The sequence below is a fragment of the Sarcophilus harrisii genome, chromosome 1 (genome assembly GCF_902635505.1).
Source record: "Sarcophilus harrisii chromosome 1, mSarHar1.11, whole genome shotgun sequence".
NCBI classification, from domain to species: Eukaryota; Metazoa; Chordata; class Mammalia; order Dasyuromorphia; family Dasyuridae; genus Sarcophilus; species Sarcophilus harrisii.
In genome coordinates, this window is record NC_045426.1 from 460,987,474 (window position 1) to 461,002,799 (window position 15,326).

Sequence of the window (15,326 nt, forward strand, 5' to 3'; positions counted from 1 at the left end):
CTTGATTCAATTCCTAAAAAAACACTCTATACATATAAGTTAATACAATTGGCTTTAGGAAATTACATAAGTTATAGAATAAGGAAAAAGAAGAAAGTGCAGGAGAGATAGGATACTGACAAACTAGGTGAAAAGCATGAAGAATTACACAAGGAGTTAACTACAATTCTGATGAAATTAAGCAGTGTGGTGCTTCACAGAAGGAGTTAGGACATTTCCCATCCCCTGACCTACCCCCCTCAATTAACCCTTCATAGGTAGAGGGAGAAGGGCAGTGACACAATCAACACCAACTATGAAGCAGCCTATGACAAGATTACAAAAGGCACTAGCTAAAGCAAAAAAAAAAAAAGGACAGGATATATCTGATTTAAAAATAAATGCAGTTTGACTTTTCAGGTTAACAAAGGAGAAGATATACTTTTAATCTAGGGGGAAAAAAATCAAATATTTGAAAAAGGGTTGCACTTTTTATGGTGCTACATCATCTTATGTTAAGATGATATTAGAGAATTTGGCTTATGAAATTTTAACCCCTAGTGATTGGAAATCCATAGCAAGGACATGTTTAGAACTTAGACAAAACTTGTGGCTTTCAGAATACAGTGAACTATGTAGAATACAAGTCCAATAAAATAGGCAAACTGGAGTTAATATACAAATCACCTTTGACCAACTAGCAGATAAAGGTCAGTATGCAGACACTTCAGTACAGATTAATTACCCTTTGACAGCATATGAGCAAACTACGGGTGCTATCAAAGCATGGGGCTTCCTCCCAGGAAAAGACCGAGGGGAAGACTTCACAAATATAGAGCAAAGTCCAAATGAACCCTTAGCTGATTTTGTGGGACATCTGCAAACAGCTGTCATACGAACAATGGAGAAAATGCAGCTACAGGAATTATAAGACAACTGGCTGAGGAAAATGCTAATGAGGTTTGAGGAAGAATCATTCTGGAACTACACAAAGATGCTCCTTTAGAGGAGATCATAACACGCTGTGTGCCACAGTGGGCACAAATGCCTTCTATACCCAGGCTATAATGCAGAACATGGGAAAACAGGGTCCCTCTTGGCAAGGGACTTCCAGAGACTTGTCAGTGCTTTCAATGTGGTAAAGTAGGACATCTGAAAGCTCAATATTGGCATAGAGATAGAGAGGACAGGGTAGGAGAACAAGACCTAAAACCCTATGTAAAAAAATGCAATAGAGGCTTCCACTGGGCCTTAGAATGTAGATTGACCCGGGGAAATGAGAGAAGGGGGCCCAGCTCCTCAAGACCTCAAACAAAAAAACAGGTGGGGCATGATGGCAGCCGAGGTTACACCCAGAGAATCTTTAGAAGTTCGATACTCTAATATGATCAATCAGCAGAGAAGCAATTTGATGGAAGAAAGGGATTTCAATCAACCAAAAAACAATGGGAGAAAGGGAGCAGGAGTACAATTGGGGAGAATACAGGCTTTTTAACCCAGCAGAAGAACAGTGTCCAAGTCAAGCAACTCCAATGTAATTGCCAGATGATGAGGAGAAATTCAGAAAGTGGTGAATGGAAGGTACTAGATAGGTTAACTGCTTGGGAGAAAGGGTTTGCTTGTATCTCTACAGATGGAGAAGGAATCAGATGGTGCCAACAAGCATCTTGACACAGAAAAAGAGAAAAACCTCGAAACAAAGAAGACCTAAAAAAATCTGACACTGAAATAACATGGCTGATAATGAGACTGTTACAGAACTTCAAAACTCGCAGGAATTACTGGATTCCCTGAGACATGATAAGACTGATACAGGACTTTAAAATCTGCAGGAATCATTGGATTCCCTAACACATGATGAGACTATTACAGGACTTCAAAACTTGCAGCAATTACTGGATTCCCTGACACATGAAGTAATGGACAATAGATTAGTTTGGACTGTTTCTAGGACTTATGGACATGTATAATTCCTCATGTTGATTCATAGTTTGTACTACTAGCCTGTGCCATATTGCTATGTGCTTATGTAATTAACTCCCATGTTGATGGATTTATGTATATCTGTTTCAAATAAAACCCTTCAAAAACTTGCTAATCCAGTTTAATCCCCCATTTCCTTTGGTGTTTTCATCTCCCTTCCTGAGACATCAGGGAGGGCATGATCAACTCCTTTTTTGGTGTTTTCACCCCTTTGAGGACTCAGGGAAGGCTTGATCACCTCCTTTTTGGGGTTCTCACCTCCCTAAATCAGGGAGGGCATGACACTTATGTTCTAAAACAAAAGAAAGTGGGAGAAGTTATGGGCCAGAAATCTTGCAGGATTCTTACAAGGTGCTGACTAAATGGAATAAATGGACAATGGTTATCTAGTTTAGCATGGTGATTAATAGTCTCTAGTTCAGTACTTGTATTTAGTACTTAATATAGTTCTACAAGATTCACACCTACAATGATGTAATTATAATAGAGTACATAATAGCCAGCAGGGACTAAGACACAGATTCTTTCCATCGTCCACCTCTGTGGTGACTGGAGGTTGAAGCACAAGACCTAGGACTCAAGAGACAGATTCACTCCATCTCACACCACTGTGGTGGCTGGCCTGTCCTCTTGCTTTCTCCACTGAGACCAAGGACCGTCTGAAGGATCTCCAGAAAGCTAGCAGAGCCCCAGGCAAGAAGACAATAAAGAATTTGGATTTTAACATCTAATTATTCTTGTGGAGATTACTCTGCTGAAACAAAGGCTGCCCCAGAGACCTCCAGAAAACCAATCAGAACATTACAACAATGATATCAAAAATCCCTTCCCTACTATAACCCCCCAAATGTTATTTACAAAGGATAGTACAGGATTAGATAACTAAAAAGCAAAGGATTAAAAAATATTCTTTAGCTCCTTGAAATTTTGAGACTATTGATACTGGTAAAGTACACCTTCTGTTTGGAAAAATGGGACAAAATGGGGATTGCTTTTCCAAAATGTTCTCAGTTTTAGGTTTCTTTAAAAACAAAAACCAATAAACATCTATCACATACTGACTGGGTAACTACTTTCTATATTATTATCGGGTATGTTTCTGTATAACCTTGCATAATATCAAATTTTTTGGCCTCAATTTACTCAATGTAAAATGATGGGAATTATAGAGTTACATCAGACTATTTGTAACATATCTCTTTTAGTTCCACAGCTATAGCAAATAGTTGTTTGTGTTTACTGTATGACAGCCTATTGCAGAAGAAAGAGCAACTGTACTTTATGGACAAAGGAATTGGTGGACTGGCTCACTGATTGCCTTGCCTCCCTCTTGTACAACAGATATCCTATCTATGAAGGATATAAGCTTGTTATTCTTGTACTGTTATTAAGAAGGTTGGAAAGATTTATGTCACCTCTGTTCTTCTAGGTCTATTTTCTCACCAGGATAATTTTTTTTTTTTTGGTAAATCAAAATAGTTCTGATAACAAAATGGAGATAATACTTAGAACTCTATTCCAGGTTAAGAGCTTTAAAAATTTGGGGTGAGTTGTGTACTCTTCCAAATTAGCAAGTAAAACATAGCAATAATATCTGAGAGACAAAAAGATCCACTTTAGCTTAATGCCTGGGTAGATGCGCAACTGTGTGCAAATCATTGAATCTCCCTAATAGATTTGCTGTGAGAATCAAATAAGATAATGTACGTTAAAGCACTCTGTAAAGCATAAAATGTTATATGTAGTGACATTATTCCACATTAGTTACACCTAGATTGCTTCATTTTTTTCAAAGTAATTTTTGTGTAATGCATTAATTCATGGAAATACTTTGATAGATTCAGGATGGCTGCACTTGAGTTATCAAAGTCTTATCTAAACTTATATGTCTATAGTTTGACAGTGTTGGTCACAGAATAAATATAGTTATATTAATAAAAATTTCTAAATACAATAAACCAAACAACAAATTACTCTCTCATGATGTTGTATGATAAATTACTTTATAGCATATTTTCACAACTGTGTTATACAAAAAAGAAATAAAACATTTTTCATGATTAAAAACACAAACATAAGAAGACTATTTAATCAGTTTAAAATAGCTGGAAATTATCTGTTAATCTGCTATGAAAATAGTACTGTGTTCTCAAATGCTCTGCTAGTAGTATACAAGTTCCTAGACCAAGCTGGCACAAAATCACCTTCAAATATGAGTCTGTTTAGAGACTATTGTCTAAGGACTACCTGGTCTGACACAAAGTGGTTTTCGCTAAGGCAAATCAGTAGCTTGTCTGCAAGTCTTATGGAGAATTGCCTGGGCATACCAAGAGACTTGTCTGGGATCAGGTAAGTGTGTGAGGAAGGACTTAAACTCAGGACTTTGTGATCACTAGGCTAGTCATTCTCTTACAACATGATGTTGCATCTCCTGGTTTTATTTTAACAGAATATCCTATAAATATTTGAACTTATACCACATAAGAGATATATTTTCCTCCTTAAGAATAAAGACAGAACCTAATAAATCACATTACATATATTTTAACAAAATAATATCAGTGTTTTTTAAGTCAAAGTGTAACAAATATAAATTCTACCTTGGATTTACTATAGTTAAATTAATATTTAATTAATATAATAAATCATTAAGGATCTGTGTTCCAATTATACAAAAAGAAAGATTTTAATTTTTCCCTTGAAAAAAAAAAGGGGGAGGTATTAGTTTCTTTTAATTTGCAAAGGTATAATTGAAAGGAGATCTGCTAAATAAAAAATTACATCAGTATTTTTTACAGCAGTAAAAGTACAAATATAAAAAATACATAGGAGGGTAGCATGAAGAGATGAACTTGATTTTTTCTGAGGTCCCTTTCAAATTTTTAAAGTACAATATTTGCTGGAAGCACAGAAACAAAAATTGAGTAATGTTCTGACTCATTTTATCTTATTAAAAAGATTTTTTAAAAGTTGAAATGTCAAAAAATTCAGGAAATTATATCCAATTTAAAATAGTTCAAGACCCTACACTGTGTCATAAATGTCAAGGATGTAAACACAGTTCCATTACACAAAAAAATTTAAATACTTAAAAGGACAGTCTACTTCACTTACCTCTTCTACATTGGAAGCAGTCTTAGCAGAAGTTTCCATAAAGATAAGTCCATGTTCTCTGGCAAAAGCTTCACCTTCTTCTTTTTTAACTTCTCTTCTAGATTCTAAATCACTAAAGTTAAGGAAGAAAAGGATCATGTTACCAACCATCAGAGGGGGGAAAAAAAATCCATGAGAACTCATGGGCTCTATATTTCTATGAATAATTTTTTAAAAAAGTGAACACAGCAATCTATTAAGAGCAAGTTATGTCATTTGATGCTATGAGAGATACAAAGATGTACAAGACACATTACAACCTTAAAGGAATATATAATCTAATTAATGAACCCCCCCCCCATCACAAAATTTTATAATTATAAGGAATTTTAAAGATAATTTAGTTCAACCTCTCTCTTTTACATGAGAAGAAACAGGTCCAAAGACACTAAGTGTCCTGCCCAAAGGCAAAGGTATTTGAACCCATCTTTTGACTCCAAATCATAACTATCAATTAAAATATAGCAAAAAAGAAAGACATTCCTATATGTTGTCTAGAAAAAGCATTCTGAGAATGTTTATATGACAAATGCAATAAACTGAAAGTATCATCGCATACTGGAAAGGGCACTGTACTTTAGTAGAGTTAAATTCTACTTAAGATTCTTACTATCCAGTGTGATAATTTAGTAAGCTGCCTTTGTTCTCCCCATATTTTAGTTTGCTGAAATGAAGTTCAAGAAGAAAATCTGGAAGAATAAATACATTTTAAAGATACACAGAAACAATGGATTCAAACCTAGGACAGTATTTTTAAAAATTCTTGAAGCCATTATCACTACACCCATTACAAGTCTTTTCAATTTCTTTGTTTCCAGCCATTCACTCTAATCTATTTTGTATCCCCCACTACCAGATTAATTTTCCACTTGATATTTTAAAATTTTCCTTGATAATTTCTTAAATGATAACAGGTAAGTACTCCTTTTAATCAAGTTTACAGAAAGCCAAATATTTCTTAAATTATTTCTCCTTCAAAGATTTTCCAGTTGAGTTGTTTCTCCAATGAGATTTCAAATCTTTATTTTTTCATCCTTTTGATTTTTGTTTTATTTCTTTTTGATGTCTCATGATACCAGTACTGCCATTTGCTCAATTCTAATCTTTACGGAGCTATTTTCTTTAGGTAACTTTTGTACCTCCTTTTCCATTTGGCCAATTCTGCTTTTTAAGGAGTTCTTTTCAGGGGATTTGTGTGTCTATCTTAGTTGATTTTTAAAATCCTTTTTGAGCACTTCCAAAAATGCTTTTTTGGAGAAACTGAGTCCATTTCTTCATATATATACATGCATATGTTACTTTTTTTTGAAGCTTTGGATTAGCTGTTTGCTCATTTTCCCAGTCTACTTATGGACTTTTAACTTTATGTTAAAATTGGGTTATGCAACAGGATGGAGGGAACAAATTTATATTTTTTGTGCAACTGTTTTCAAAGTTTTTTGAGGGGCTGCGATGCAGGGTATGTTTTCAATTTTTCCAAGCAAGTATGTTCTAAAGAGATGTGTTTTTACATCTCTACTTCCTTGCAGCTGTGTGCTCTTATAAGTGCTCCTCCTCATTCTGGTATTGTAACCCATGATTGGGTTACATGCATAGGCAATATCACAGAGTGTACACCCGATTATATACACGGGACCCATGTAATGTCCTTCTGACCAAGTTGCTGGATCCTCTTCACATCTGTGGCTCTAGAAGCTGCTGCTACTGCAGCAGCTCCCCCAAAGCTTGTGCTGGCTTGCCAGAACATTTTCTTATACTGGACTGCATTGTATTATTAACCTCTTGCAATGGAAATTGCCTCATGATCTCGTAACTGCCTTAGGCTGGTAAATTATTTTGCCACATCCTTTTTTGCTCCAGCTGCTGCTCCACAATTTATCTTAAAGTGTTTTGTTTAAAGTTGTTTGGAAAAGAATTTGGGAGAGCGCAGGAGATTCCCTGTCTTTTCTCTGCCATCTTAGCTCTGCACCTCCTTCTCCCAATTTTCCTAAAAACAGATTTCTTTATGTTTACCTGTTGAAAGACATCTAATAACTGCAAATATTGGTGCCCATTGATTCAAGTTAAAGTTCAGTTCTTTACACCTGGCACTCTCAAAAGCTATTCATAATATGGATGAGTATTTCCTGTTTCCATTACCTTCCATCAATCCCAAATATACTACAGGAACCACTGCTAATATATCATTTCTTTCACATTATCAATTTTTTCTCTCACCATGCACCACCATCTTAAGTTTTACAAGCAGAGGATGGTCAGGACTACCTTAATTCCTCAACTTCAGCATATTATCATTATCAAGTACTTCAATACTCTTTAAATAATTCTTTTAAAAAACAATCTCTTACTATAGCCTCTTTTTTAATGTCTTAAAGCAACCTCTTTTTAAGTTTTTGACAATATTAACCTTGGGATCATTAGATCTTTATTCTTTCTAGGTTCTCTAATACCTCCCCCATCTACAACTGTGTTAAAATGCTACAAAATGGGAGGAAAATAAACCACCCAAAACAAATTTTCTCATCTGTCACTGTCCCCTTTCAAATTCTTGAGTGGCTTCCTATTGCTTTCTGTAATTCATTCAAAGTCATTCTTCATTTTTGTACCCACTTCCAATTGACCCTTTCTAACAATCATCCAATTTATCTCCATGGGTTGTTTTTTTTTTTTTCAATCAGCTTCTGATCTAGTCATACCTCCATTAACTATCTTTATATCCTTTATTCTAGTTCCATCTTTAAACTTCTTTTGATACTTATTCTTTTCCTTAAAATTTACATTATACATATTAGGAAATTTCTTATGCACTTTTATTTACACATTCTCTTATTTCCTCATTTAGATATCAAACCTCAAATAAAACCAAAACTTTTAAAATAAAAAGCTCAGAACAGCTAGATGGCGCAGAGGATAGAGCACCTGCCCTAAAGTCAAGAGGACCTAAGTTGAAATCTGATCTCAGACACTTAACACTTCCTACCCATGTGAGCCTGGGCAAGTCACTTAACTCCACCTGCCTTGGCAAAAAATAAAATAAAATAAAAAAAGTTCTATGTACCTGCAACAAGACAAAACATTTTATTAAGATACTTAGAAATAGGTATCTGAATTAAAAAGAAAAAATCCTTTTTTTCACTTTCATATTCTATAATAATTACCTTCTTTAGGGGACACTGATGAAATGCTGGTGTGAAGGATTTCCACTCATATTTTGATTTGAAAAAATTTTTATAATACTTCTTTAATTAATGGAGGGGAAGAAAATAATCAAGCTAAATGTTGTACCTAAAGGAGTCACTAAAGAGTACTCCAATATGGCCCTCAGAGCAAAATAAGAGTAATTGTTATAATGACTACAATCCCCAGGTATATTAAAAAAATTAGTAAATACATTTTATTATCCAACCAATATCAAATCACTTTGCCAGTCCAAAAAAAAAAAAAAAATATATGAAAACCAAAACCCTTTAATGATGGTGGAAATGTTACTTTCCAAATACTCTATTGACATGTATTTATTACTTCTATTAGCTAACAGATGGAAAAAAAATATTGTTCATTCAGTTTGTAATTTCACACTATGTACTATAGTTATTTATTATTGTTTATAGTTATTTATATTTGAACAATCAATTTTATTCACCTAAGGAAAACCAATCATATATGATCTCAAATTTTCAGTAGTGTGAAAACAAACCCTTCTAGAAATAATGTGGTTACATGAAAACATTCAGCTGCTTCACTAAGTTTCAATTTCCTTAAGCAACTCTAAATAAATCTCCACTACAATGTACTGTATCTAACACATGAGAATCATACTGCATGAATTTGTGGCAAACCAAAGTCCTAAAACAAAGAAAAAAGATAGATTTGGGTAAAGTGAAGCGAGATTTATAGGTGAGGGATCAGATAGGCCATATGAAATTAGATAGATTGAATTCCCAAAGTTAGAAAAAAAATTAGCATTAACTTAGTTAAATTTAATAAAAGTAATGAGACCACTAACTGGAAAAATTCAATAAATATGGCTGTAGTTAAAATATGCTTTAGAGTAACATTTAAAGAACTGATCTAGAAAATTATAGAAGAAAAAACTTTTCTCTCTTTTCTCTCATGAGCTTCCCAAGGAAAATCAATATGAAGTTCAAAACAATCTGGGGTTTTCTTGGCAAAGATACTCAAGTGATTTGCCACTTTACAAATGAAGAAACTGAAGCAAACAGTGTTACTTGCCCAGGGTCTGAAGTGTCTGAGGTCAGATATGAACTCAGGTAGAGTAGTTTTGTTGCACTTTTCCTACCTCTATTTAAACAACAACAAACAAAAACCAGAAGTCTTTTCCTCCTTCCCATTCCCTACCCTGTTAGAATAAAGGAAAAACAACAAATATGCATATGGATGGTCAAGCAAAACAGAAGTCAGAAGTCTTGTTCTGTCATGCCTCTTGTAACTGAATAGAACTATTTCATCATTTGATTCTCTAGTATCATGAAAAGCAATTGTGTTGCTCATATTCTTACAGATTTCAAAGTTGAAAACTGCTGTCCCGACTTCATTCTTTATTAATTTGTACATGTCCTCAGTATTTTACATTTTTATTATATAGATGTTATAGTACAGCTTGTTCTTCCAGATCACTTCACTCTTCATTAATTTTTCCATTGTTTTATGAGTCTTCTATCTTTTCAGTCTTAATTTTTGCGAGTACACACATATGACATATTTTTGTACATAAAAGACCTTTCCTATTTCTCTGATATCCTTTGAGCAAAGGTAGTGGTACAGCTAGTTCAAAGGGATTAAAATTTTTTCGTATATAACTACAAATTGCTTTCAATAACAATTGTCCCCATTCACAGGTCCACCAGGTCCATCAATGTGCCTGCTTTTCTGACAGCTCCTTCACTATTTCTCAATTGTTATCTTTGCTACTCTGATGACTGATGCAGAATCTTGGAATTGTTTTAATTTGTATTTCTAATTAGTGATAATTAGAGTGCTATAGTTTGGTTTCTCACATCCCATATGGCTATTGAAAGCCTGAATTTGTTTCACTGAAAACTATCTGTTCAAAGCTTTATACCACTTATCAATTAGAGAATGGATTTTTTTCTTACATATCTGAGTTTTATATATCTTGGAAATGAGACCTTTAGCAGAAAAACAGGCTACAAAGATTCCCCCCCCCAATTAATTATTTCCCTCTTAGTTTAAAAAATTATGTAGCCAAAATTATTAATTTTAGCTTCTATGATCCTCTTTACTACAGATAGTTTTTTCCCCATGTTTCTGTAATATATTTATATTTAGTATATAACCTTTTATATTTAGATTTCATAGTTATTTGGAGCTTCTTTGCATAAGGAGAAAGTTAATGTTAATATAAATCACACTTCTTCTATGACTATCCAATTTTACCCATAGTCTTTGTCAAATAACTTAGTGCTACTTAGCACAAGGGTGGCATAAAAGTAAGTAGGCACTTGACAAATGTACTGACAAATTTATAATGAAACCTTATATAAAGTTTGAAAAGCCATTTTTTGAAGACAAGAGATTAGTAATAAAGAAGTTGTTGGCTGAATCAGTGGGAAGTAACTCTCTTAATATTAGCAATAATTTGAAATTGGATTTTAGCTAATGTAGTCTGATAGAGATGTTGAATATAAGCTCTTTAGTAGTGGTTTCCAGAAAGATTTGTTCCCATAAAAAAAAATATATATATTCAGAGGATGAAACTAAGCAAGATGGTGAACAAGAAATTTAGCATTCGGAAGATAAAATGGTCAGGCTATCTATAGAAAGAGGATCTGCCTTGCAGGAAATTATTTTTTAAACAATCTCTTGTAGCACCTTTTCATGATCAATATTTTAAAGACTGTTTTCTACCAGCAGTATCAGAATGTCATTGTTGTTAATGCTTGTTACCCCTAAGATAGCAATGATAAAGTCAAGACCCAATCTTATCCAGGTTTTTGGCAAACATGCTCTTTGTAGCAAAAGACTGATCATATAATCATTAGGATTTTTATACTTTTCTTTTTCAGGACTTTTAGATATCCCAAAATTAGCAACATGATCTAGTTTGTTCTCAAATGGCTAAAGTAGAATTCACTGACTAGAAAGCTGATACTATTCTAAAACCTGATGCTGGTAGAACTGTTTATTGGCTGTATATGACTAACAATGAGCTTCAATAAAGTAGAGAATTACACTGGTGAGAAAGGTCAAGGACCAAGCCTAAGTCAACTGTGGTATATTATCATAGCCACTAAAATTCACTCTATCTTTATCTATCTATATTAACAGCGCCTGCTTTGAATCTATAGTCACAGTCAAAATATACCAATTCAGAATGACAAGATGAAATTCTACCCTCAAAGGCAAGTGACTAATATCTTCATGATCCTTTCAGAGTGCATTAGGACAAAATAATGTAGAATATTTCTCTTATCCATTCACCTACATCTATATATAACATTTGGGGCTTTCTTTTTAACCTAAATCAACTATTAACTTAAACAAGTTGTGTAAAAAATGCAATTGGCTGCTCTAGTGTATCATTCATTTTTTGCCTGGTCACATCAGGAGCTGATCTTATCCTGGATGTAGGCCAAATGTTGGCATTCCCATAAGCCCCTCCACAAAAGCACATTGAGGCTTAAAAAAATTGCTTCAGGCTTTCATTAGTTTAAGTGAGCCTTGAAGCACTAATTGCAATTTTGTGGAGAGTAGACCTGGCACAGCAGCAACTGCTGAAGTGGTACATGGCTTTTTTTTGCAAGGGCATGCAAATTGAAAACATACAAATACCACAACAACTGTAATAATCAAAATACTGATCTTGAGTATGAAATACAATGAAAAGCAGAAACAGGGATCTTTCCAACACATGGAAGCACTCTGTGTGTGTGTGTGTGTGTGTTGTGTGTGTGTATTTAAACCTTTTAGTCTCTGAAGCCGTTGGGATGTAAAAGAGAAATAATAAGGTGTTATGGAGACCAGAATTGCTATATTTTCTGTAAAACTGCTTCTCTAAGTTTAGAGGTGATCATTGGAAAATTGGTCATTGGTTAAAAGAGTTTTAGTTACAATTTTAACTCTAAAAAAGCTTATATTCTATGGGAAGGTACAAAAAACAAAGTAAATTTAAAATTATCTGCAAATAGAAAAAGGTAGAGGTAAAGAGCACAAATGGTGCAAAAACTCAGGTGTAGATGGAATAATGAATGAATGGCAAATTGATTCAGATGTCTGGAATAATAAGTACAAGAGAAGAAACACTGAAAGGCAAGTCAGACTGTGAAGGGCTTCAAATAATAGCCTGAGGAGTCTATATTTAATCCTAGGGACAGTATGGAGAGTCAATAAAGATTTTTTTCTGCACAGAAATGATATGATTAGGCAATATTAACAATATTATTTTAACTATTACTTGGCCACCTTTGGAGTATGCATGAAGAGGAAGAAATCAGTAAGAAAGGTATTGTAATAATAGAGTAGAAATGATGCAGACTTCTATGGTAGTAATTCAAAAGAAAAAGTGAGATAGATATGATATGCCCAGTATATCAGGCAATAATTAGAGATGATGAACGATAAAATCAGGAGAGATTGCAACATTGTGAATCTATGATTAGTAGAATAGTAGTACTGACAACACTCCTCTGTGAAATAGAGGAAGACTTAAGGTGAGAAGTCCTGAAAATGATGGGATAAGCCAGTAAAGATGTCCAAAATAAAGGTGACAATGAAAGTCTTTCCCACAAGCTGGTATGCTTAGTTTAGATTCCATGAATATTATATTATGCTTCTCTCCAGATGAGCTCAAAATATCATGAAGACTTTCAGCTTGCATATTCCACATTTCCTTAAGATCCTCAGTAGAACAAGAAACCCCTCCCAAAGCCTCCCTTTATAGAAGGATCAAAATTTCCAATATCTCTTCACTTCTCACCAAATGGTAGGCTTGATTTGGGATGTAAAACTATCAAGCCACTCCACCTCCCTCTTCAAATTCCTTTTGTATATAGTGTTTCCCCCTTTAGATAGTAATCACAGAGCGGGCAGGGACTCAGGACTCGGCACATAGTCAGGATTAAATTAGGTGCTTAATAAATGTTTATTGTTTTGGAACTGCTCAAAAAGTTATCAAACTGTGTATATCCTTTGATCCAGCAGTCTTTCTACAGCAATTCACTGCTACTGGAAAAACCATAACTTTTACTACACAGACTTCTGTTGGTAAGGTGATATCTCTGCTTTAGTGTGCTGTTCAGATTGGCATAACTATCTTTGCAAGGAGGAAGTATCTTTCAATTATATTATGCACATGCATGTATTATATCAAGACAACAAAGAAGTATTATAACATCTAAATGAAACTATAATTTTAAAGTGTTAGATGAATGTCAGCTGCTATTATTATTAGAAGTTGTCAGACAGGTAGATCAATGTTACTGAAGGACAGGGAAGAAAGAAAATGCAGAAAAGGTCATTCAAGAATGATTATCTAAAGCAGTAGAGGATCAATTAGAAAGAAAATTCGGCTGTAATGTGAATTAGCATCATGAGTCATGAGACAGAAAAAAAATTAATAAGTAATGCAGCAGGTAAATACAGTAAATAAAAATGATGCCTAGTTTTATTTACATTCCATCTCCAGAATATTAGAGAGAAATCAATTACTCAGGTCTATTTATCAAATGAAGAATAAGATGTGAAGAATGATTTACCTAGTGCCATATAGCAAGTTAGTGACAGCCCAGAGTTCAGCCCTCTTACAACCCAATCTAATATTCTTTCCAGCACAGAAAAACCTCACTCATTAAAATGTTTGTAACCACCAACTGATCTTCACCTAAGAATTTTTCGCCATGAGTCTATTACATATTTATCTTTTAGTATTGCTGGTTGCTATGTAGGTATGTGTATGTGTGTGTATATATATATATATATGTATATAAATATATATGTATATATTTACCTTATAGCATTAAGCCTAAACGTCTTCAGACCAATTCCTGTCTACCTCCATCACAGGATTTACAATCTTTTCAAAATGTATGAGTGATGATGCCAAATTTTAAGAACTGACTCAAACAAATGATTATTGAGCTTTCCCAAAACACACTTGGGAATTCCCAAAAACAATGGGAAACACTGTAAATAAGAAAGATATTCTAAAATAAGGAATAAAGCTTTTTCTCCTGTAATAATCCCTGATAAATTACTTAAATTATACAAACGTTTAATTTTACATAAGTTTTAAGCAATGTTTTCAACTTCAATAGGTCTTAACAACAGAGAATTGGTAAAGATTCTCACTCTGTTGTTCATTTTCTCTTCTGCTCTGTACATCATTTTGTACTAATTTTATGTATATATGATTTACTTTTTGTATTTGTCGTTTCCATCCAGTAGGAACATAAGTTCCTTGAGAGCAGGAACCACTTTGTTTTTGTGTATGCAGAAGGAATTGGAATATAAATAAGAAAGAAAGACTATGAGAATGAGAAAAATTAAATTTAGTTAAAATTATTGTATGCATTGTATCATTAATGTAGTGAGGATAAATAGGAAGGATGAAAACGATATAAAAATGTTTTGGTTATATCCTTATGTAGGGCAATGAAAGCTTTTGAAAGGAATTTTCATCTTTAATATTAAAAAATATCGAGATGAATGTGCAATTTTCCCCTTCTTGAAGAATCCTGTTAAATGTTTTGGTTATATCCTTATGTAGGGCAATGAAAGCTTTTGAAAGGAATTTTCATCTTAAATATTAAAAAATATCGAGATGAATGTGCAATTTTCCCCTTCTTGAAGAATCCTATTCCTAGGAATCTAGACAGGTCTTTTATCACCTTACTTCTCAAAAGCAAATAAAGTCTCTTAATAGTTTTTGTTATAAAATACAAGAGAGACCAGATGGGTGCCTAATTCTTGGCGCATATTTTATTCCCCTTAGTCAGAAAGCAAAAGAAATCTTTCCCAGTGGTTGGGGAAGTGAGAACTTGCCCACTTGTTTGCACCTGAAGAAATATTCTTCTACAAATTGCACAACTATGATTAAGAGGAATTAATTTAATTGTTTAAATAATTCTAACTGATTTAACAGGGGTTTCAGTGATGGTCAGTGTATAATGGGAAATATAACCACTCTGCAAGAATGTATTAATACATCATTCTAAATATAAAAATTAGAATTC

General features: G+C 33.7%; 1 protein-coding gene across 1 annotated transcript in view; it reads right to left on the reverse strand.

Annotated features, from left to right (window-relative positions):
• RAB2A (RAB2A, member RAS oncogene family) overlaps nt 1-15,326 on the reverse strand; it is an 83,489-nt gene that overhangs the window by 14,664 nt on the left and 53,499 nt on the right. Inside the window, exon 6 of the mRNA XM_031946370.1 lies at nt 5,077-5,188. Within this exon, the coding sequence (XP_031802230.1) occupies nt 5,077-5,188 (112 nt within the window). The remainder of the gene's footprint in view (nt 1-5,076; nt 5,189-15,326) is intronic.